This window comes from Aythya fuligula, chromosome 2 (assembly GCF_009819795.1).
Source record: "Aythya fuligula isolate bAytFul2 chromosome 2, bAytFul2.pri, whole genome shotgun sequence".
NCBI lineage: Eukaryota > Metazoa > Chordata > Aves > Anseriformes > Anatidae > Aythya > Aythya fuligula.
The window spans coordinates 18,650,954-18,674,915 of record NC_045560.1 but is presented as its reverse complement, the minus strand read 5'-3'; the positions used below and the strand labels follow the sequence as shown (position 1 = coordinate 18,674,915).

The 23,962-nt window shown below is 38.9% G+C and overlaps 1 protein-coding gene across 10 annotated transcripts in view; it reads left to right on the top strand.

Moving 5' to 3' along the window:
- Positions 1-23,962, top strand: part of KIAA1217 (KIAA1217 ortholog) — a 372,473-nt gene that overhangs the window by 242,155 nt on the left and 106,356 nt on the right. For 9 of the 10 annotated variants that reach the window (XM_032180908.1, XM_032180909.1, XM_032180907.1 and 6 more), the window contains one exon: positions 22,774-22,969. In XM_032180908.1, coding sequence (XP_032036799.1) covers positions 22,774-22,969 — 196 coding nt within the window. Of the gene's footprint in view, positions 1-4,826; positions 4,855-22,773; positions 22,970-23,962 lie in introns of those variants that run through there. The other variant, XM_032180906.1, reaches the window with a different exon arrangement.

The following is a 23,962-nucleotide window of genomic DNA, read 5'->3' as shown; positions in this document are numbered from 1 at the left end:
CAGGTCTTTATCAGTGAACTTTTATCGCTATTTCGTTTCCCATGATAAAGAAGTGGAAGACCTCCTTCTGGAAAAGAAGATTGTCGTTGTAAATTATGCTGCTCCAAGGAAGTCTTGCCTTCCTGGATCCCACCATTCCATATTTGCCATAAAGATTTTTAAGTTTAGACTGTTACTGCAGCAGCATTTGAGTTGGAGGCTATATTTTTCCTTTCTTGGTGCTGCTGTCAGTTTCTGTGGAACAACATTTGACCATAGAGGAGATGCACTTTATCTTACTTGAAAATAGCAGATAACTACAAGAATTTCTCAAGTGCTATAATACATTACAATTGCACTTTTCAAATACTTTTTTTTTTTTTTTAGACAGAAAAGCAAATATTGAAAACACTCAGGAAATACCAGATAATACCTAAGATGTGTGTGAAGGCTGGATATGGTCTGGTAAGATGTTCTTAGCCATGGCCCATGGAGGACTGGATGTCAGTCTCTAGAGAGAGCAGAGGCTCTTCACATGCAACTGACTTCTGGCATGTGAATTCAAAGAAGCTATCTCTATTCTTTATATTTCCAATATTATTTTCCTGTATAAGCAGTCGCAGCATTTGATGCAAGCAATGCACACAAGTGCAATTGATCTGATGCTCTTGCAGATGGAAGAGCTGCTGCACGGTGTGCTAGAGGTCCTTGTTTCTCCCGAAGATTCAGTCTTGCAATGACATGAATCAAAAGGTTCGAGAGCGAGCAAAAACTGCTCCTTGGAGATTTTTCAGTACACTGATCATACAGATTTAAATACGTGCTGCTGTATAGGCAACTCCCATGCAGGGTGTGTGGCAGGAGCTGTGTTCCAGTGATCTCTGATTGCTGGTGGCCTCCTTCACACTGCTCAGCATGGGGCAATTTAGGAGAGCCCCATGGCCACCTTCACTTATCAGAGCTACAAGACGGTTTTTATGGCCTTTGGCTTCAAGCAGCTGAGGATGTTCAAAGTGGCTGACAGCTACTTGCTTTTGTCATCCCTACAGCTGAAGTCAGGCGTATCCCGTCTCCTAATGTGTGGTCTGGAGTTTGAGGGCTCCTCTGAAAAGCGGCTGGTTCACCTTGCAAAGGTTAATGTTTGGTAGGGCTTTTCTGTGAGTTTGTTTGCTTGGGGTATACATTTGTATACTGTTTGCAAACTGTTTTACCTGTTACTTGGACCACATTGGTAACACACCTTTCTTAGTCCTAGCAGAATAAATACTGTAGCTGGTGTTGCAGACTTTAATAATCTGATATCTACCAGAGTAACTCCAGAGGAAAGCTTTCAAAGGGTAAGTGCTGTTTTGTTACCCCCCATTTTAAATACTAGCTAATAAGGATTCTTTCTAGACCATACATTATCAGTATTTGTCTAATATTTATTAAGGCATAAGGGAAGAGTTACCCGCTTTCAGAATAGTTTTTGTTCCAAGTTTCCACTACATATTTCATGTAAACAAGACATGCAGACTCTATTAACTAGGTTGAAAGGGTTCATGATGTGAGAGTGTCTTTCCAAATTAGCATTGTCTACAAAATGCTTTTAAGGACATCTGTGTTTTTTGTACTCTTAGGCCACATAAACATTTTTTTTTTCATTTTTGTTTGCTTTTCAGGCAAGAAAAAAGAAGAAATATATAACTAATTTAGAAACATACTTTTCTGGATGTTCCTCACTTACTTTTTTTATTTTTTATTTTTTTTCTCCATATTATTTAGCTTTCTGTCTTTCTTTCATTCCTCTTGATGAACCATTCATGTGTTCCTTATACACAGAAGTTATTTTTATATTTTTCAATGTATGCAGTACTGCTAGGGAGCTCTATCTGCCCTTTTAGTTAAACCTTTTTTAAAGAAGGGCCTATCTTTTTTTTTTTTTCTTTTTCTTTTGTGAAGAAATGATTTTTAGTTTTAAACCATTCATTCAAGGCATTCATATAAATCATATAATCTAATACTGACTTAGCTCTGGCTCTTTCAAACAAGTGGACATGTGCTTAAATTTCCCACTGCTGGGTTCTGAAATTCAGCAAATGCTGTCCTAACAATTATTACCACTGCTAAACCTACAATTACTCTATTAGAACTTTCCTAAAAGATTATACATTTCCAGACAAGAAAATTTAAATGAAATTTATAAAATAAAAAAAAAAAGATACTAGATAATAGGAAGGAATCTAAAACATTTTAACAACAACAAACTGTCCCTCAGTCCACATCCCAAAGGGATCTGTGGAAAAATCAATGTCTTGAATTACATCAGTGACTTGGAAGAGATGACTAGGTATTGCTGCTGCTGGGTACTTTTGCTATGCCTTGCTTTCTTCTCCTGTTAGGGCTCTGTCAGATATATGAGTTTATTTTTTTAACAGCTTCTGAAATAATCAAATGATTAGTTCTTTTTAGAATTCACTGTTTTTTTTTTTCAGAAAAATAAAACATGATTTTCTGTCTTTCAGCAATTTTGTACATCTTACACCATTGCCTTATTGGATACTATCAAAATTAGTAACTATTTATTAAGTTCCTTAGATAAGTAGAACTGAAAGCTCAGTCAATGCATGTCAGAGCTGATATGATCATCCAATAGGTTTTTTTTTTTCCACTTGGCTTTCTTACACTACCTAATCTTCAGTGAACTCCCCTTAACATCTGCTTTCACAGAATTCTCCTTAATCCACCTTCATTGTCAGACTGAGTTTTCTTATTTTTTTTTTATTATTATTTTTAGAAATGGAGGAATAATGATGTTTCTGAGAATTTCAATAAGTATAGAAAATGACTGATGGTGGGAACTTGTTTAAGAAGGTTAAAAGGATATTAGGGTAACACAGTCAATGTGAATAGAAGTCTGGAATATTCTGATGTCCTCATAATGACTTAAGTATTGCCTCTGGTGCTGCTCAGATCAAACTATCTCTTTTCAAATTACTTTTGCCCAGAACTTTCAGATTGAAAAATAAAAAATAAGACGTTCATCTGACTCTCTTCTGCAGGAATCTGCTGAAAGTTCCTATAGTATGCAATACTTGTCATACACCTATTACCTGCAAGATGAAACATCTTTGCATCTCCTTTCTGTGTGGATGGTAGGTAGAGCTGTATTTCCTTCATAGCTGACTGGAGATTATGTCCAACTGCAGCTGTGTCATCAGTTTATGCTGTGAATGACATGTAGAGTAGTTTAGTATGGCTGAGTATATCTCAGAGTCATCATCTTGCTCAATTAGAATTGATGCAAGCTGCAAGAAAGAAGATAATCATTTGAGGACACTGAAGGTGTCCTCAAAGACTAAATAAATAAACAAAAAAGATAACCATGGCTGTATGGCCAAAACAGGAAATATTCTGTAGTTTAAGAAGGTAAAACCAAAGAATAACTGAAGAGACTATCAGCACATCCTTTTACAAAGTTAGGCACTCTCACCCATGTTCAAACACATAAAAAGGACTACTACCACAGCCACTATATTTTTCTTTGTAAGTTGTTTCCTACAGAAGCATCTGTTGGAAAGTGAGTTAGTCTCAAAAACTTCCTGAAAGAACAACATATTAGAAACTATTCTTCCTTCACTTTGGATGTTTCAGATCCCTTTCTCAGTCTTAGAGACACTCAAAGAGGGTAACTCTGTAGGTATAAAATCCTGGCCCTCCTGTAAAGCCTGTCACTAAATAAATAAATTATAAACAACAACAACAAAAATAAATTAAAAAAAAATAATAATAATTTCATGAACTTCTGTGGAGGTAGGATTCATTTTGTGTGTGTACCTCTAAATCCCAGGACACATATGCTTATATAGTTTCAGTAACCAGGCCAGTGGATAGTGCTCAAACAGAAACCTACATTATGTTCTGGCTGCAGTATTTATTGGGTAGTGAAGACTGTGCCATGTAGTTTGAAAGGACTGAGACGCAGCTTTTTCAAATATTTGTGTATATCCTTTTTGCTTCAACAGATAACATTGTCTTTTGCTGAATTTAGAGGAGAGGGAAGGCACTGAGAAGTATGAGGTCATTGAGTGTTCATGCAAGAGTAGAAGAAACTGTGTACTGCTCATCTGGTTTTGTCTACTAAAGGTTACTTCATTTCAAATTTTTTACCTTTGGTTTGGTATGTTTTCAGAAGTTCTAAGGTATGTGCTGAAAGATAAGGAAATTACCAATGAGAAAATGCCATAGAAATTCAAATGTACATACTCTATTTACTGCATCTCCCTCAGATATCAGTGAGGTGTACCTATTGTCTATCTATTAGGCTTACTTTCTCTTTATTTCTGATAACTAGTCATTTATGAATGGTACTAACACTGTAACTCTAAAAAAAAAGCTTTTCAATTAACAAAGATGTTAAAAAAAAAAGTACAGATTCCAACATGGGAAAGGTTTAAGCATTTGAAGAAAAGATATGAACAATACAAGAAAAACAAGATTTTAGAAAGACATCTCACTCTGTAGCTCAGGAGAGTAAGAATTGCACATTCCTTTCTACACAAATGTGCTTTATCTCCTCCCCCATTTTCTCCTCTGAAAAACCCTAAACTGTATTGCAAATTATTATCCACTGGCGCAGGACCTGGATCCCTTACAAGTTGGAAACCATTTTATATGCTGTAGATTCTTTTCGGTTTTAAAGCCCTTTGTTGGCTTGTGAACAATAATGACATCAACTCTTGAAATCCAAATCAAGCTCTATTCCCTGTTCCGTAAGTCTTGTAAAGCCAGTAGCATCCGTGTATTGTTTCCAAATGGGATAAGTTTGAAATGACATTTCAGACGAATGAACCGATGTTATGGTTTGTTATTGATTTTTCATCATATCCTTTAAATGTGAGTAGGTAACTTTAAGAAGTAGGTTTTGCAATATATAATAAAACATGTTGCAATAAGGACATTTGAACAATATATAATACTTGAATATCTCTCACTCTATGTATATGTAAACCTGAAACTGAAATTAATATTTAAGTTTCCGTATCAATAAAAGCGTAACAGTGTTGTTTTGCAATAGTGATGTGAAGATAATTTTCCATAAGCTAATGTTGGCTGGCATTAATTAGGCGCTTATATCATAGCAGTGATATCTGATTGTATGAAAACTAAGGTGTATTCAGTACCTTGCAGAGACTAACTGTTTGTATATAGCATTATATGTTCTTAATATTTATCTCACTAATACAAAATAGCTGATGTTATGAGATGATAAGACTAACTTATTCAGCTGGATTCCACTCTAATTACTCTATGTGCTATTCAGGTGTAAGCTGGTTATGCTGCAAAAGGCATTTCTGAGCTCATATCTCTCATGTAATTGTGTAGATGACAGCTGTGTGTTTAAGGAAGGATGGAAGATAATAAATTCAGTTAATAATAAGATGGGGTAGGCTTTTTATGTCTGATGTTGTTGTTCAAAATTTTAGGTGTTCTAATAAAAAATCTAGAAGACTGGCTAACAAAACCTCACTCCTGTGCTGAGACTCTGTGACCCTTAGAAGGTGTTAAGAGCAAACTTAATGTGGTTTATAAATATAATACTTTTCTGTAACAGTTTTCTTGGCAGTGTGCTGGAAACTGTTCATGAGTTAATTATTATTGAAGTCTTTTAAGGTAGAGGAGTATTGTGAACTGTTTTACATGGTATGCCAAGGGCAGGAAAAGTGTTGTGTTTTTTTTTTTAAGGACTGAAATGGGAGCCAGGGCTTGGTAACTCTTGGACCGTAGAAAGCTGTGATTGGACATGTTTCCAGACCTGCTTAAGTGGGAAAGGATTCGGCATTTTTGGGGTGGGAGAAGATTAGAGCATCTTTGCAAGATTACTGCTGTGCATAGTTTAGAGTGCATAAGCAAAATGATTCACCATGTGGTCATGGGTATTTTGATTAGTGAAAGTTTTCAAAAGTGTTTTAATATATGAAAAAAATAATTGGTAAAAGAACATCTGACGAAGAATAGGGTTGCCACTACAGTTCTATACTGATTCGTCTTACCTAGTCACACTCTTGATGAGTGTTTTCTATTTTTTTTCTCCACTACAACCTGTTTTCTTAAAAGAACTTAGGTCCACTGAAGTACGTAAATGAAGTAGCTTATGGCTTTCCATAAGAGCTGAGCACCAATGCAGGCATGGTGCAGTTCTGTAGCACCATGACACAGGTAGGTCCTGTGTTACATGAACTCTTGCCTAAAGTTTTCTAGATTGGTTGTTAAAATGGCAGTTTCTGGCAGAGACCTGCAGTTTCCATCATTTGGAGTTGTGGGGATGAAGCTCTTAGAAAACGTGGTGTTATTAAGTCTTAAGGTAGAACAAAATTTGTGTAGAGCCACGTTTTTCATTATGCCTTCTTCTAAATAATTGCCATTTAATTATCCTTTTTTTTTGGGGGGGGGGAGTGGGGGAGGAGAGGAGGGAGCAACTTCGTTAACCTTGTCATTTTCAATAAAAAATAATGCAAATGTTCATCACTTTGAATAGCTTTTATAAGTTTTAATTGGATGAATTGATCACAACTTAGAAAATCATGTACATTTAGTCAATAGTGAAGGCCAAAATGAAGTAAAAAAGAAAAAAAAACGTGTATAAAAGAAATGTTACAATTAAATCAGGTCAATGGCAGATGACAAAACCATACATTTTCCAGCATTTCAGAGGATGGTTTTCTCAGTAGACCATCAGTTGCCATTGCATTCACCATACAGTGTTTTTCAGTGATGGCTACTAGTGATGGAATAACCAGGTCAAAAAGTTTCAATGAAAATGAGAGAAAACACCACAGAAAAATGAGAGAGAAACAACTATGTTCTTTAAACATTCTATTTTTTCTATCATTCTTTCTTTTCAAAATACTAGAGACGGCTCATGAAAAACTTTTTCTGCTTAGGTCATCACCGATTCGTTATTCTTTTATAAAGATTCATAATAGTTTTTTGTTGTTTATCTTCAGCAATGTAATGTGATTCCAAGGAGAGATGATAATGATAGGAGGAAAGGAATGAATAATAAGAGAGACAGACTATTGGAAACAAAGATAGGGTGTTCATCTAATTGTCTCCATTTCTGACTGTGAAACAGTTACAGAAAGATAGTAGAGAACATTCTTGCCATTTAGCTTTGTGAAACAATGTTTAAACTGTTAGATTCTTCAGGTATGACATGTATGTGGTTGAAAACCCCTAGCTGAACCCTTAAGTCAAAGTTGCTCAATTCCCCTCAAATCCTACCAGAATTAGTAGGCGGCACAGTGTTTTCTTTATGGAGGTACCTCCTTGTAGACTCATATCCCTCACTAGGCAGCCAACTTTGAGATTTTCAGCTACTTTTTTTTTTTTTTTTTTTTTTTTCTTCTCTGTACAATGTAGGCATTTCACATACAGAATTTTGCATTGTTAAGTAATGATGCAGGTTCAGGTGCACAGGTTCAAATCAGGTTCAGATTACCTTAAAGAAACTAGATCCAATCATCTTTTTTTTTTTTCACCCTGCACCAAACAGTCTGATTTTTCCTGTTACTTTGCACAATGATGTTCAGATAACTGTACAAGAGGGAAGACACATCATAAATACAAGAATTACTTCTTTCATGTATGTTCTTGACTGCTTTTATCTATGATGTGGCAAGGAAAGGGGCTGATGAGCACTCATTTCTTAAGGTGTTAGGACACAATGTTAAAGAGCATTCTGGTCCAAGATCAAAGAAATAATAAGTTCATGCCTAAGTTTGTTTACATAGTCTCGTGGACTTATCATATTCTTAATTATGTGCATAAATCCATGATGGAACCAAGGCTGAAATATACCATAGCTCACAGGATCTTGCTTTAAAAAAAAAATAATAAAAAAAGCTGTAAGTCATCTTAAGATGAACAGGTGAAGTGATTTTGTTCCTTCATACTAGCCTTGTAACCTGGAGTATAGATACAACATGGTGTTTTGTTATAACATTTCCACATGAGTGGAGTGACAGCAAAAGAGGGAAGAATAAATGACCCTGGAGAACTTCAGAACCCTTTGATTACCGAACCATTTTACAGGTATAACAATTTTATATCCCTACAAATTGTGGTTTGGAATATGACCTGAATTCTCTTGATATGTTTTTTAAATGTTGTCTTGTTCTAGTTGTTTTATTTTAAGGTTCATTAAATATTACATAAATTTATATAATATATATAGCTTTAGTCATCACTGAAAATTAAATGAAACATGAACTTTTAGGATTTTTTTTTTTTTGACAAAAACTGAGAAAAAGAAACAACAATGGAGAGGAGATTCTTTTTCACTTTTTTGTTGTTTGGAAATTTTCAAAAATACAGTTTGCCAAGTTAACACATGTCATTTTCAGCTGTGATGTTCAGTGAGTGGGAGGCAAAGAACATGCACAGTTAGAGGGATGCTGTAGCTGTGGAGTGTGATAGAAAAGGTAAATCCTGAAACATAAGAAGTCCTAATGTTTTGTGCAGCCCTCTTCCTTTGTTCTCATCTCTCTGATTACATTCCTTGTTTACATTTGACTGGTCTTTTTGTTTCTGTGCTTCCTTTTGGACCCCTTGTCTTTGGCCATCTCCATCTTTTCAGCAGTTGTCTGACTGCTTTCTTGCAGGTTGCTTGGAGTTAATCCTGTACGTTTACTTTGTATTTTGATGTGATGAGACTTCACCTCTTCCATTCTTTGGCAGGTATTTGTGCACTTAAAATTACTGTTAGAAGAACATCTGTGGTCTGAGCCCAACTGAGCCACAATCCTGACTTCTCCCATTGTTGAAAAATATCAGTATCTTGCACCCCTCCTACAAAACCATTGTGTGCAGGAAATAGGCAGTCGATCCTCATTTCCTTCCCTCAGTTTCAAGTAGTTTAAGAGGACTTGTGAGTCAGCATCTCGTTTCATCATGTATCATCATCTACGTACTCATATCTAGCCCTTTGTGTTTTCGTTATCATTTCCCTCCAGCGTCGGCTGATTGCATGTCTCTGCAGGATCTCACCCAGAGCTTGTAAGCCTAGGGAACACTAATTGGCATCGTAATGGCCTGGCTAACCCAACTTTGCTTCATACCAAACCTATGCATTTCTCTAATTTTAGCCTCTTCCAGTCTCTCAGCAGCCGTGTCATCTTCCTGGGCGATCCGTGATAAATGCAATGTGTTCAATGTATTCTGCCTTTATAAAGACTTCCTTTTTGAAATCCAACAGGAGCATAAATCAAGTGGCTATTACAGAGACTGGGGGAGAAAAAAAAAAAAAAAAAGAAGGGGGAAAGCCTAGCATTTCTCCACTTTTGCAGCACTGCCAGTACCTCAGTGAAAAGGCACTTTGAATTGTATCGGCACTGCCAGCAGGGCTGCATTCCTGCTGTGGGAGCACATTACGCTCCCAACACCATTCTGTGACATTATTTCAGGCTGACTCAGGGGGACAGATGTCTCCTACTAAATCATCAACACAAGTGTCTCAAGCATCTGCTTTTTCCTTCGGAGACTTAACATTTCAGTGTTCAACAGGCCTGATCCTGCTTAAAGTGGTGAATACTTTCCTTTGATCTGCTTAGCAAGCAGATCCCACAAGGCAGCCTTACAGTTCGTTCACCCTTGTTTTGAAGGGCCCAGAATAATGACTAACACAGTCAGTCAGCCTCGAGATATTAATCCTTGTCCTCCCTAAGTTACTGCATGCTAACCCTTTGGATACTACCTTGCAAGCAGTGTTCACCAGACATTTCTCAGGACTCCATTTGATGACATTCCCTGCATTCCTGGCATCTTTGCTTTCCTCCTATGACTCTTAGCTTTCTACACCTTTTTCCAGGGCCACTGCTCACTCCATTTAGGTTTAAAGTTCAAAAGCAACATGTTTGGCAGCTGTTTCCTTTCTCCCTGGTACCTTTCTCATTACAGTAGAGATTGGCTCCTGAAATCCATTTTTCTCCATGTAATATCCCTTCCTGCTCGCACCTGCAGTTAATGGGGCTGTTAATGTTAAATTAAATAAGTTAATGGGGCAACCATTCCTTAGCTGTGTGCAGTGTCCGAGCCCCATTTTCCACTCTCCTCCTTGGCCTCTAACATTTTCCACTTTTCACCAGAAGAAATTACTTAAGCTCTTTTCTTGATTTTCTCCATATTACCTTTATGTCTCTACCTGCCTCTATTAATCTGTTTCTTTCTCTGTTAACCCAACCTTGACAAGAGTTGGTACCACTTCTATTCTGGCTATTTTCATTTACAGCTCGTGAAGACTTAATACCAGTTTCAGTAGGAGCCTCCCTTTGGTGTCGGATAGCAAAAACCCCTGTCGTTCTTCCCCTCACTGGGACAGACCCACCACATGTAGGTCACCCTCATGCTAGTGAAGCTGGCCGAATGCTGATCATTCAAATCAGCTGAGGATGTCATGTACAGATGTGAAGTCATGGGCTCTGCACAACTCCATTTAGTAGGAGGTGCAGGATCTTATCTGCTGGCCAGCAGAGGTTGCTCAGAGCACGTTAGCTGAGTGTTCAGTTCTCTACAGCTCTTTAATTCTTAGTGAGTCCCATCCAAAGTTTTCTAATCTTATGTGGGATTTGCTTCAAATTCCTATTTCTCCCCTCACATGGGTTATTTGCTGTGATGCCTCTTGTGGTACAGTGGTGGAGTCAGCGAGGGAAGCAGATGGGGTATTGTCACAGGAGCCCGTACCCTTGCTGCATTTGGAAGTCGCAAAGCACTCTTTGAATTCATTTCCCATCGTTGTGCACTATATATATCCACATGCATGCCTGCAGTTGGAAAAAAAAGAAAAAAAGAAAAGCTCTTCCACAATCTATGAGGAAAGGAAGAAATAGATCATTGCTAGTTTCCCTCTTTAAATACCCTTGAGGTCATCAGACTGCTGATGAAGGCATTGGTGTGGTGTTGAGTTTGGAAAGGAATATAGAAAGTTAAGAAATATTTTGGAAAGTTCCAAGTGAAGCCATGCTTCAAGGTTTGAAGTCAGACCCAACTGTCTTCAAATTTCATTCATAAGGTCTTTATGTGGGCTGCAGTAATGGTCTTGATTACATTTCTCCAATATGGGCATGCCTAGATCTTCTTTGGGTGATCCAAAGTTTGCTGTATAACACTATGGAGGCCTCTTCTGCTTCCTGGTGCCACCTTGTGCAGGAGTCAGTGGATCTTTCTGCTGCACTACTGTTGTCACTCTGTGTTTGTGTGTGGTTCTTTTTTTTTTTTCTTTTTTTTTTTCTTTTTTTTTTTTTTTTTATGCCAGACTGTATTTATTCAGAGATTGATGACTCAGTCCTGCATCACATACAGCAAATTTCAGAACAACTCTGGTAAGAGGAGGGAGGAACTTCTGGATCTAGGTGGACTAGTTTTATATATTCTAACTATGAATCCTCATCCAACTATTTGGAATTAAAATAAACACGTTGTTATGATAAAAAGAGGGGGAGAGCAGCATTTTCGCTGAATTAGGGGTGGGGAGGGTTGCTGACTCTTTCAAGCATCCTCATTTCCTTACCCTCCCTTAGGTCAGAATGGATGTTACACTTCCTTTGGGAGTAGGAAAGTCAAGAGAAAGAAGATGCAATTGTAATTCCCCACTAGGGTGAAAGGGTTTAAGGAAATTGAGTAGCTCAAGTTGGTTTTATGCAATAGCTTTAAGGAAGGCAACAGATGAACACTTGATTCTGCCATTCTGCAGAGTAATGTCCCTTCCAAAGTGTGGTCTTGAGATGTGATGCAGACCAAACCTCCAGCAGACATGCAGCATAATTTTTGTTCTTTGGGTGTCTTGTGTATTTGGCATTGAGATGAGATTTTGTCCTTAGAAAATCCGAAAATCCATAGCTTTTTTTATTATTATTTTTTTATTTTTTTAAGTCAGAGTAGTTTAATTAAAGGTCAGACAGAACTTCTTAGGTTTGTGGGGTGGTGACATTATAAAAGAAAGAAAAAAATGTAATACAGTTTCAGTATTACTCAAACATTAGCAACAGACTGTTTTGTCTGTGTGGTTTGGAATTGGAACCCATCCAGTTGTTGCCGGAAGGCTACATTTAATTTGTACTGTTTGCATAAATGGCTTATTTGTAGAAATCACATTTTACTTGAACAATTCTAAATGATACATTTCTCATGGGGAGAAAAATGATCTATTGTTCACTTCAAATAAAATGGTACTGCCCTTCCAAAATATCCAATAGACAAAGTCATGAAAAATCTGAGTGTACTTGTATGTCGCATATCTCATCCCAAGAATCAACTCTCCTATGCTCATATTCCCTAGGTTTGTAAAATTCAAAAGATTCTTTGAATTAGTCTCTTAATTATGATGTTGGCATTATAATTACTTGCTAAGTAAGATTCCTTAACAATAACGTCCTTGTTATCAGAGCAGTTGTGCTCCTTTGCCCGGTGTGAATAGTTGCACGTTCTGATCGGGGCAGGAGCAGTTGTCGTGGGAGCCTGGCGCTCGCTGGGAGAGGAATCCAGCACTCAGAGAAGGTTGTTTAGGGCACTGTACAAAATCTCTTCTACCCCCACCTCCAGCCCGCGGGCAAATGTAGACTAAGGAGAGCATAGGACCTCTGCCTATAAAGACTCAAACATCAGCGGGCAATTTTCCCTCCAATTCTCATCGCATTCATGTGATTGGGAAAAGATATTTGTTTGTTTGTTTTGGCCTTTAAACCCATTTTAGCACATTTTCACAGTGTATATTCTTTAAGACTGGATGTGAAATAGTAAAAAGACATGACTGGAGAATATTTTTTAATCATACCATAGTTAATATTTTACTCTTTTGTAAATTGGATTCATCAAGAATAATGTAATATTTCTAAGTTCTGATTAAAGGATTCCATGTCTTTGTAGTAAGTGAGAAACCAACACAGTATTGCAATGACTGTTGCTAACTCCAACCAAGAGTTGTATCATTGCTTTGGAAGAATGCATATTTTGCCACTTCTTGTCAGATATGGTTGCTAGATACACGTCTGAATCTGTGTGGCTAAACTCTCTCCCATTCTCTTTTATCACAGAGACGTTTCCCATTTCTTTGACATACCTCCATAGGTAGCATTTCTGAACTGAGTCCAGCGAAGTTTCTGAGAATATTGCATATTAACTATTGATAGAACATGATGTTCCCTAGCACATATGCCTTTTCTTTATTATTTTTGAGTGCTCTCTTCTCTTCTCTTCTCTTCTCTTCTCTTCTCTTCTCTTCTCTTCTCTTCTCTTCTCTTCTCTTCTCTTCTCTTCTCTTCTCTTCTCTTCTCTTCTCTTCTCTTCTCTTCTCTTCTCTTCTCTTCTCTTCTCTTCTCTTCTCTTCTCTTCTCTTCCCTTCTCTTCCCTTCTCTTCCCTTCTCTTCCCTTCTCTTCCCTTCTCTTCCCTTCTCTTCCCTTCTCTTCCCTTCTCTTCCCTTCTCTTCCCTTCTCTTCCCTTCTCTTCCCTTCTCTTCCCTTCTCTTCCCTTCTCTTCCCTTCTCTTCCCTTCTCTTCCCTTCTCTTCCCTTCTCTTCCCTTCTCTTCCCTTCTCTTCTCTTCTCTTCTCTTCTCTTCTCTTCATACCTTCAATATGTAGAGGTTATTCTCTTTTAATTCTATTGTTCTCCTTTTTCCTTTCCTGTTAACAATTATCTCTCCCCCTCCCCTTCTTTTCTCTCTTTGATCCACAGGTTTTGCAGTGCATGTTGGTCTCCCTTCATTCAGAACTTGACATTCAAAGGTACTTGATGAAAATTGAATCCTCTCAGAGAGTTAGTACTGTACTTTCTTTTTTCTGCACTCTGCTGTGGATTGAGTTTGTTACCTTTTAACTGTGTGTGGTTTGCATCACAACTAGTGCTCTCAAATAAATACGGATCTGCATGCTTTTTCCCTCTGAAAGTGGTGTCATTCATATAGATTAATTGCATATGGGAGTGTGATGCATCCTTTGATGATTTTTTAATTTTGATTTTTCCTTTAATAGCATGATAGACATGAAGTCCACGCTCTTGTCCTAGATAGATGTTTTGAAATCCACCAACATTTGGTGGGAGGTCCTAGATAAATAAGTGATCGCTACCAGCTGTCCCAATTCTAACTTCATTTATGTATTTATTACACATTTGGAACAGAGTTGAGGGATAAAAGTCTTTCTGCAAAGTTAAGGACAGATCTGTGAATGCAGGGGCAAATATTTCTGTATTTGATATGCAAAAAAGCTTGGTTTCCAACTTGCAAATTGATCTTTTTGTGGGAATTTAAGTTGAAGGAATACACTTGCTGCAGATTCAAATGGGATAATGGCTGGAGAGCAGTGTAGTGGGCCCAGCTAAAATATAAATTAACATTTAAAAGAGCCTCCATTGAGAAGATGTTAATGTTTCACATGTGCCTCTGCATCTTGGGGCAGCACTTTCCTTTCCTGACATCATCCCCTGCTGTCATGCAGATTTGGAAGTGTTTCCCTTTTGCTGCACCTTGCATCTCAATGTAAGGGGGGGCTGACATAAGGCCACAGCTCTTCAGAGCTCTTGCTCAAATACCGCTTGCACCTCTGAAGTCGCCTGTATCTCAGCTCTTGGTCTGTCGAGTACCTCTTCCATTCCTGTATGACTTGCTACGTGGATGTCTGCTACAGTAATGTTTTTTTCCCTTGGTGTAGTGAACATGCACACACCTTTTAGACACGTATGTGCCACTGCGTGGGTTTTTTTTTCAGCCAAAAGCACAACCATGCAAGTGCCAGGCCAACACGTGTATAATAAGGAAGGAGGCCTCTGAGCGTGCACTGTGTGCAGCAACTTTATTTGCACCTGATTTGTCACTTCCCCACTGGGCTTGTTTTGACTTAGAAAATGTAAATGCGCCAATAAAAATGCTGACCACAGGGAACAGTGGGAGCGGCAGAGGTGTGGGGGAGCAGGGAGGCTTCTCCCTCGTGTGCTAAGGAGATGGCCTGGAGGGAGGGAAGAAGGAGCACAAGGGCATGGTGGCAAGTCAGCAAGGAGGCTGAGAAGCTCGGCTCTTGCACAGCATCCCTCCTGCCCCTCCTCGGGACAAGCAGACCCATCCCTCCTACTCACCAGCCTCAGCAGTGAGGTCTTTTTTATTTTTTGGGTTATTTCTAAAATAGCATGTTAATGAAGAACTCCTTCACTTTTAGAACACAGAAAAACAGGTTTTTCCAGGACAGCTTTGAGCTGGAGCCCACACCGTGTTCCTTTGCTTTGGGAAACAGACACCACAAAAACAGACCCTCCTCCTGTTTTCCCTAGGCACATGTGTGGGAGAAAAGGGATGGGTAGATAATCATTTCTTGAATCAGAACACACCATCCCCTAGGTACATCTAGGCATCTGGTATTTATTCTTTTTTTTTTTTTTTTTTTTTTTCCTTTTTCCTTTTTGCATGTGGTTTCAAGCATGTAAGGATCTTTCCCCTTTAATCAGCATAATGACAGTTTTTGTTTAAATCATCCCTTTTCATCTTGAGCGTTCTCATGACAGTTCTGGGGGTTATGTAGGTAGGAGTTACCTCACCCACTGCTGATGAAATGCAGCCACCTCCTGGATGGAACAAGGGGTCATTCTGTCCCATGAATGCTTCACAGTAGGGTTTTTAGGAGGGAAAAGAGAAACAGCTTCCAACTGAGCTGCCATAAGATTTTAATTAAGACAAATGTTGGTGTCCAGGCTGAAATTTACAGATAACTTACTTAAACAAAGTAATAATAAACTGAGGCGATGGTGCAAGAATATGAGAGAGACTGGGAAAGAACAGATTTTGCTGTAAGCAAAATTGATGGGGCCATGGAAGGCTCTGCAGAGAAAAATGGTGAGGTGATCAGTCACTTCTTACATTTAGCTATCACGTATAAATAAATACTTCATATCACATTAGAATAAAGCAGAGAGACATATGACTTTATTTTAAAATGAAAGATTTCTTTCATTCAGTGTGATTTCTGCTTATTACCAGTGGGTGACTATTTGTTTTGTCTATCATTTTACTTTAATTTCCACCCTAAAACCTCAGACTGGCATCTGTAAAAAGAAAAAATCCTGGGATTCGGGTAGAAACGTACTGAGAAATATTTCTGTGCTTCAGCAGGGATGACTTGTTTTTTTTTTTCTGTTTTGTGTTTTATATTTTGCGTATTCAAGAGATGCCACAGCATGTTGCATATTTCAGTCTGGACTTGTCTGGACCAATTAAGCTGCTCTTAGACGGGCTGCTGAGTTCCTGAGGGCAACATTTTCAAATGCAAGTTCCTCCAATTAAACATCTGAATAAGAGGTCTGGCAGTGTAAGTGCTGAGCACCTACAGCTTTTATTGCGCCTAATGAATATCTTTACTGCAAAAATGCCGCTTTCCAGAAAAGCAGGCTTCAATGTATCTGGGTGCTTAAAGTTAGGAACCAAAAATTGAAAATGTTGCTCCCTGGTAGTCCTTTATAACAGGGTTGCATGAAAAATTCCCCTGCTAACGTGGAGGATCACCCTTCCGAAGTGTGAGCCACGGTGCTGAGCGGGGAGCGCAGGAGTCGGCAGCCTGCGGACGCCCTGCTCGCTGATTCACCGGCCTCAGGATTAACAGAAATGGGTTTTGGCGGCTTGCCACAGCAGGGAGCACGCAGCTGGCCACCAACGGGAGCTAGCAAGGCTCCTGGGAAAACGTGCAGATTTTTCGGATGATTTGGATATCATTCCAGCCTAAAAATACGGCTGATGGATCCTGACACATAATTAGATGTGGTTTTTATCTGCCAGCTGAAAGAAACAGTGATCAGCATCAGTGAATACAGAGAGTGGTGATAAAGATCCTGCTATAAGCAGAGTTTTGCCTTCAGATAAATTCACAGAAAGGAGCGAAACTGTCACTTGGTGTGGCATCTCATGTTAGCCACCTGCTGGAATGCCACATTGCTGGGACTGAACGTCACCAGGATTTGGTGCAGCACCTTCCTGTGACTCCTGGTGCTGCGGGCTGAGTTATCTTCTCCTGTGCTTTCTTTTACGTTTTGTGTTTGAAATACATGTCTTGCAGCCAGACACATCCACTAGTGCTTCGTCAGGCGTCAGCAATTGTGTAAGTAATGCCCACAGCATATGCATGGTGCTGAGGGGCAGTTGCCCTCCCACTCTCTTCAACCCTCGAGAGCAGAGCCACTGTCTCAGCATGGTACCATTTCCAGCTGAAAGAGTCCAAAAGGAACACGCCATAGGATTTCCCATCTCATAATTGTGAAATAATGCATGGAGAAAAGGGAGCTTGTCATGAAAATGGTTTTATGTTGCATTCAGCTGCTGAATCACATCCCCACCCCAGTTCTCCCAGACCAAAGACATTTTGTCTTTTCACAAGTGAAAATCTTTTACAGGAGGCCCGGCCCGTTGCCTCTGTGTGTCTGTATGTGTGTGTTTGAGGGAGTATCCAAATGCATTCACTGCATAGAGGCAAAACAAACTTTATGTAGGTGTGTAAGAACATGTGGATAGTACCCATTTTCTCTCCAACAGCAGTATGTCCCTAGTAGCATATCCAGACAAGTAAAATCTTGTAGTGGTTATCATATAGGACCCAAAGACTCTGTATCTTTGGGAGAAGCAGGCCCTTCCTTAAGACAACCATCATTTGGATCTGACACAAATGGGATGAAGAAATATTATTGTTATGGTAATAAGAGCACATGTGCTGTGACAATAATTCAGACTTAATAAACTCATCATACGTTAAATGCAGCCTGCTTAAATGCACATTTGCAGTCTGTCACACATCCAGTAGTCATCTCTGGCACAAGTCACAGGAGAAATAGTTTATCTGTAAGTCCAGAAAAACAGGTTTCCGTTTTTCTTTTAATTTTTCTTCTTCCTTTTTTTTTTTTTTTTAAACATCAAGAAGACACTCAAATGTTTGTTTTGTTTTGCCTATGTTAAGTGTGTTCTTTAGATCACATGCTTAAAAAAGAGGTATTTTACTAGGGCTGTACTATTTTTTGATGTCTTTGTTTACCATTTGCACACTGCCAGGAGTGCTGGCAACTCTGAAGATGTGTGTGATAATATTCTTCTCCTAAAGAGATAACTTTATGTCAAGATAAAGTTCCTGGAAGTTCCTGGAGACAGGAAATATATTTCATCTCTTGATCAAGAGATGAAATTAAATCCTTCTTCAGGTTTAGGGGCCATAACCTACGTTTTTTTGTGTGTGTGTGTCTGAAAATGCATGAAGCAAATTTTCAGGAGAGTTTTTTGGAAAGGTAATGAATGAAAACAATTTGAATATATAGATTAGCATGGAGTATAACTGTAAAATGAGCATAGGATGTTATGAAGAGCAGAGCAATAGGACTGGGTAGGCCAAAGGATGAGGGGTTCATGGAAGCAAATGGGAGCAGGGGAGCAGAAGCAGCAGCTTGCTCCCTTCAAAGAGGGATGTCTCTAGTGTGCCTGCTGGCTGTATGGCCGGCACTTTGCCTTAGTCAGGCACTTTCTGGTCTCACTGCTCATTATTTGAAATGTTACTGAATTCAGAGAGCCCTGGACTTTTTTTGAATCTTTTTCGGAGTCAGTAAAACTACAGCAGATACATGAGAAGTGCATACTTCGGACAAGCTGTAGCAGGCAGACGTCAGTCGTGAGGCATGATTAACCGTGGTTTTAATTCTTGATCAAATCCCAAGAGCAGTTAGAAAACACCACATCTTCCGTAACTGCTACCTCCATGTGTTACACTTAAACATATACCCTGAAAAGGTTACAGAGATGTATATCCTTGCATACTAAGAAAATTTAATAAAATAGTAATCTCAAAGAAATCTGTAATTATATCTAAGATTTCACCAGAATTCCCATTTATTTTGCCTTTCCTTTTTGCTGAGTTTCCTACCCAGTGTTAGCAGAGACAAGATCTTTTTATCAGAGAAGTCCTGAAATAGGTTAAGCTCCACTCAGCTGGCTAAAAAATCAGGCTCATTGCACAGAGAAACGTTCAGAGGGATGTCTCCCAACATATAGCTGTGGGGAGAAGACCATTGCTGACTGAGGAAATTGTAGCCTAAACAGTATTGGCACAGGGAAAAAGAGAGCCCTGGTGCATACTTCTGAGCCTGCTTCTGGTTTGGGGCATTTAGCCCAGAGGTGTGGCTAGGAAAGTGCTGGCGTTTCATTGGTTTTGCATGCATGTGTGCAGTGTCTGTTTACAGATGGCTTGGGTTTGGGTGGTTCTACCTCTCTGTGAGCAGCTTGACCTTTCTTCTCTTTTGAGTAATATGTTTTTTGCTAGCAGGCTTATTAAAAAGGCAGCCACCCCGGCACAGTAATGTCCAGTTCATTGCTTTTACTGGATCTATGCAACATGCAGTTATGGTACCACCCTGCTCCAGGGGCAGCCGTCCATACTGTGACTCTGCCTGGGTTCTCATGTTTCCTGAAACATGGGCTATATGGTGAATATTTATTTTGTAAATGCTTGTACTGCACACTACTTACCCCAAAATGACTAAAGGGACACTTCTGAAATACTAAGTTTTTGATATATATATATTTTTAATTTTGTTTGTGAACATATTTAAACATATGGGAAAATATATAAAGTATGATTTAGTAAGTACTTCTTTGTGTCATTTGTCTTATCATCTGTCTTATTTATTTGATTTTGATGTCAACAAGGTGAATTGCACCCCTCCCTACAAGGTCTGGGTAATGCTGAATGTTTCTGCCCCTCTTTCTGCAGCTATCTTTACAAGTCCTTGCTCTTTATGGCTCCATAAACGTTGCTTGTCCTCTCCCCACTTCATGGGCTGGTTGAGAAATGCTGACTAGGAATGTGCTTGCTTATTAAGTAGCATTAAGCCTAGTGCTCGCTGCCAAGAATAAAATTGATTTCTTATCAAATACATACTCATATCCGTGTTATTTGAATAACCCCTGTTGTTATTGTTTGAGGATTTTTTTTTAAATCTGTTTAAAATTCAGAATTACACCTGAAATACAATGGTTACATGAGCTGAGCATGAGAAATAGCTTGTAACCTTTCACAACGGGTATTTGTATATAGGTAGATCACAATAATAGCTTGCATTGGTTTTACATTTATGCAACTCCTCTTTCAAACATGGAAATAGTATGGATTTATACCATGTTAAGAGGAGGTCTGAGCCTCATGTCTGAGCAGAACCCATGATGTGCCTCTGCCTTGCTTTGGTAGGGTCCAATTCACTTCATGGTGTTGCAGTTTTGGGGCTGTGGAATGAGTACTGCTGAAAAGTGGTGCTTTTTTTTTTTTTTTCAGCCCAGGAGGGTCAAATGCCATATGTTAGGTCCTAAAGAACTGCCCCAGGGACAACCAAAGAAACATAGCATTGCTGAGGTTGTCTCCATCCGTGCATTGGCAGGAAACGCTGGTCAACTGCACAGCTGAGATTGTGTCTAGTTGCTTGTGGTAATGGAGTATTCCCTAACTGCTAAAATATGCACCTGTTCATATGTGTGGATAAACTACATGCGGTATGCAACTGCATGTCTCAGATGGCATGTGAGGATTCAACTGAAAGAAAAAAAAAAAAAAAGAAAGCAAAGCAAAATAGGCTTGATTCATATTCTGAGAATATTTTTTTCTTAAAGAAACAAAAATTTCCCAACAAATTCTAAATATAACAATATTTTGCAGGTTGATTTTGTTGTGTTTGTTTATTTTTTTTTCTTTTTTCTTTTTTTTCAATCTGGTTTTATTTTTTAGTTATGTCTTTCTATAAAGTGAGCATTCTGATATGCCTTGTAACTTTCTATTAATGGATACACACAGATAAGTTATTAGTAGTACAAGGAGTGAGGAAGCTGTAATGACCTGACTTGGTTGTACTCCTGTGGTATGCCTGTGTAAATGAAATATTTCAGCAGTGATGGTTCCCAAGCCATTTTGGAAAGTTGAATGAAGAAATACTGAGTAATCAAATTCTTTTTCTGTGTTTGCAAGTCATTTGTCACCTCTGTAAGCTTTCAGGCACAAGTCCCTGTATTTACAACCTGCAGACTAGTGCTGACCATGGAAGAGGCACTTCAAAGCATACTTTAGTTTACTGAGAACAAATGTTGTTAGCTTTAACTCCTGCAAAAATGCAGTGCTCTTGAATAACTTCACTGCGGGACATTGGATAATACCTAATATTTTATTATTAACATTTGAGAAGTGAAAAGTTCTGGAGGATTTAGCTTTCTCTTGAGGTATTTATAATTTATTATAGTTTGTGAGCAACTGGACAACTTGGCAACAACAAGCTTCAATAGCCAGCTAATGAAAATCTAATAAAAGCTAAAGTTCTTCATACATTCAAAGTCACACAGGGAATATTATGTAATCCGTGCTATTGCTGAAACAAGCTCACCTCATCTCACTTTAAAAAAAAACACTGAAGGAACCAGATGTCAGCAAGATATGTCATCTTGGCTTTTTAGAAAGAGGCAAAAACATTTCTGGATCTTGCCAGCATCTTCAAATCTAGAGTTGGAGTTGATTTTAATACAGGGGATGTTTAATGTAGTAACATCTGACCTTAAATGATAGAGAAAAGAAAAGCATAGGCATTTTATGACATCTTGTGCCTGGTACTGATTATAGGCCTTTATAAAGTTCGTATTTGCATACTACTTTTGGGACAGAGTGAGCTTGCTTTGCTTTGAATTTCTGCTTGTACAATGTCTGTTCTAGTTCGTAGTGATAGAGAGTTTGCTTGAGAGACTGGAAAATTATTCTTATAGAGTAATATTAAATCTGGTGGAGGGAGTTTCACTGAACAGAGCAAACATTACTAAGTATATTTCTTCATGCAACCTCTCCTTGTAGAAAGCACTTACAATATCACTTATAGTCAGCAAAAATTGTTCAGTACATTGTATCTCCTATTGAATGTGTTTTTATTACACATATCTTAGAGTAATAGAGAGTCAGTAGAAGTGCCCAGAAGAAACCCTCTCTCTCCTATGAGAGTCTGCTTTTTTGGATACTGTGTTTAGCGATTTAGTAATGTGATTGCCCAATAAAAATCGTAGTTAATTTGGTCAGTTAATGAAGACATTTCTGATTTTGAAACAAAATAATTATTTATGAATTTGCGTAGAAATGCTGGATGGCTAATTTGGCCTTGCTGCATGACCTATACCTTACATAGATACCACAGCAAGAATATATTGAGATTAATAGCTTATGACTGCTGCATCACAAAATTTCTTTGTGGAGTGTTTTTTTTCAGTAGACTTAGCAACATAAGAGTAATGTTTTAAGTTTTTCTCTGTTATAAATTTAACTGCAAATGGTTTAAATGACATTGACATGCTACTGTGATACTATCATCCTCTTCATACTTCCATACACTGAGGGTTTAAATGCAAATTTAAGAAAGCACAATGAAAACCTTTCTGATCTTACATGTTCTGTAAGTGCATGCGTGTGTGTGTGTAGACATGTCTATGCTGTAGTAGTTGTTTGAGCAGCAAGGAATGGCATTACCATATGTCTCTTCAGCACATTTTGTCCTGAGGGCCTTGTTAGCAATAAAATTTGCAACGTGAATGTATAACAATAAAAACCTTAACAGAATACCCAAGGACACCGTTTTCTTAAATAATCTACACAGAAGTGACCTTCAGCGTACCAGTATTTGAAGAAGTTTGGAATTCTTCCTCCTTCTCTTTGTTTTTTGTTTGTTTGTTCTTGTTGTTATTTTCCCCAAATATTCTAGGTCCAGTTGACCAATAACGCAATGCTCTGTTTTGCAGACAAGAAGCCCAAAGCCGTCGCAGAGCCCACAGCCCAATTTGGGTGACCAGACAGAGCATCTATCTGAAGCATCTGCCGATTCTTTAGAGGCCATGTCTGAGGGTGATTCTCCGACTCCCTTTTCACGGGGCAGCCGCACGCGGGCGAGCCTTCCCGTCGTGCGGTCAGCAAACCAAACCAAGGAGAGATCACTGGGTAAGACCCTGCTTCAGTCCCTCTCCTCTCTCATCTGAGCCCATGCTTTCCCTTTGCACATTCAAAGTAATTTTTAAATAGTTTGAGGTTTAAAAAAGGTAGCATGTTATTTTTAATGTCAAAGTACGTTTTGGAAATGAGCTCAGTATGGTGTACTGGCTAACCTGGGGGAATGGTGAAATTATTTTCATAGTATCTGAAAGTGTGCTGGGAACAAGATAAACAAGGAGAAAGATGCGGACCCTGACATGAAATGCTGACAGTTGAAACCACTATTACAAATACTTTTTGCCAAGCCTGCATACTATGTGGCAGCAGGCTTGGTACAGGCCTGTGCCCTCATTTTCAGACAGGAGATAAGGGCTTTGTCACTTCACTGCTTCTTCAAAGGTAGACCTAGTTGGAAGCAACCTAGAGATATCATTGCCTGACAGATCCAGTTCTTAGAGAAAAGATATGGTATTTGTACAGGAGGATTTGAACAGATAGGTTGATGGAAATGCCCTTTTCTTCAGGGCAGCACTCTTCCACCTCTGTGGGGACATGAATGATACAGAAATTCAGCTGTGCAGCTCTGCTGCCGCCACTCAGATGCCTCCTTTTTTATTCCTGTATCTGAGGGCGAACAGAGCCCAGTTGTGAGCTGGAGCTCCTCTGCTAACAGTGGTTGCTGTGACTGCTCTAACTGATGGATGAAGCAGGCTGTTTTTTTGAGGGAAGACACCAGAGGGCAGTTAAGCCACGGTGAGGAGACAGCGTAACTTGCGTGCGGATTGCTGAGAAAGGCATGTTTCTTCTCAGAGGCAATAAACTGAAATGCTGCTTTCCTGGAGACTCTTCCGACAGAGAGAGTGACATAAACCAAAGCCTGGGCTGTAAATCACACCGTGTGTGTAAGCTTATCATGGTGCTTTACTTATTCCTCAACAGGCTAAGACAGTTTCTGTCAAGAGCATCATGACTAACACAACAAATGAGCGGAAACCAGGGTGG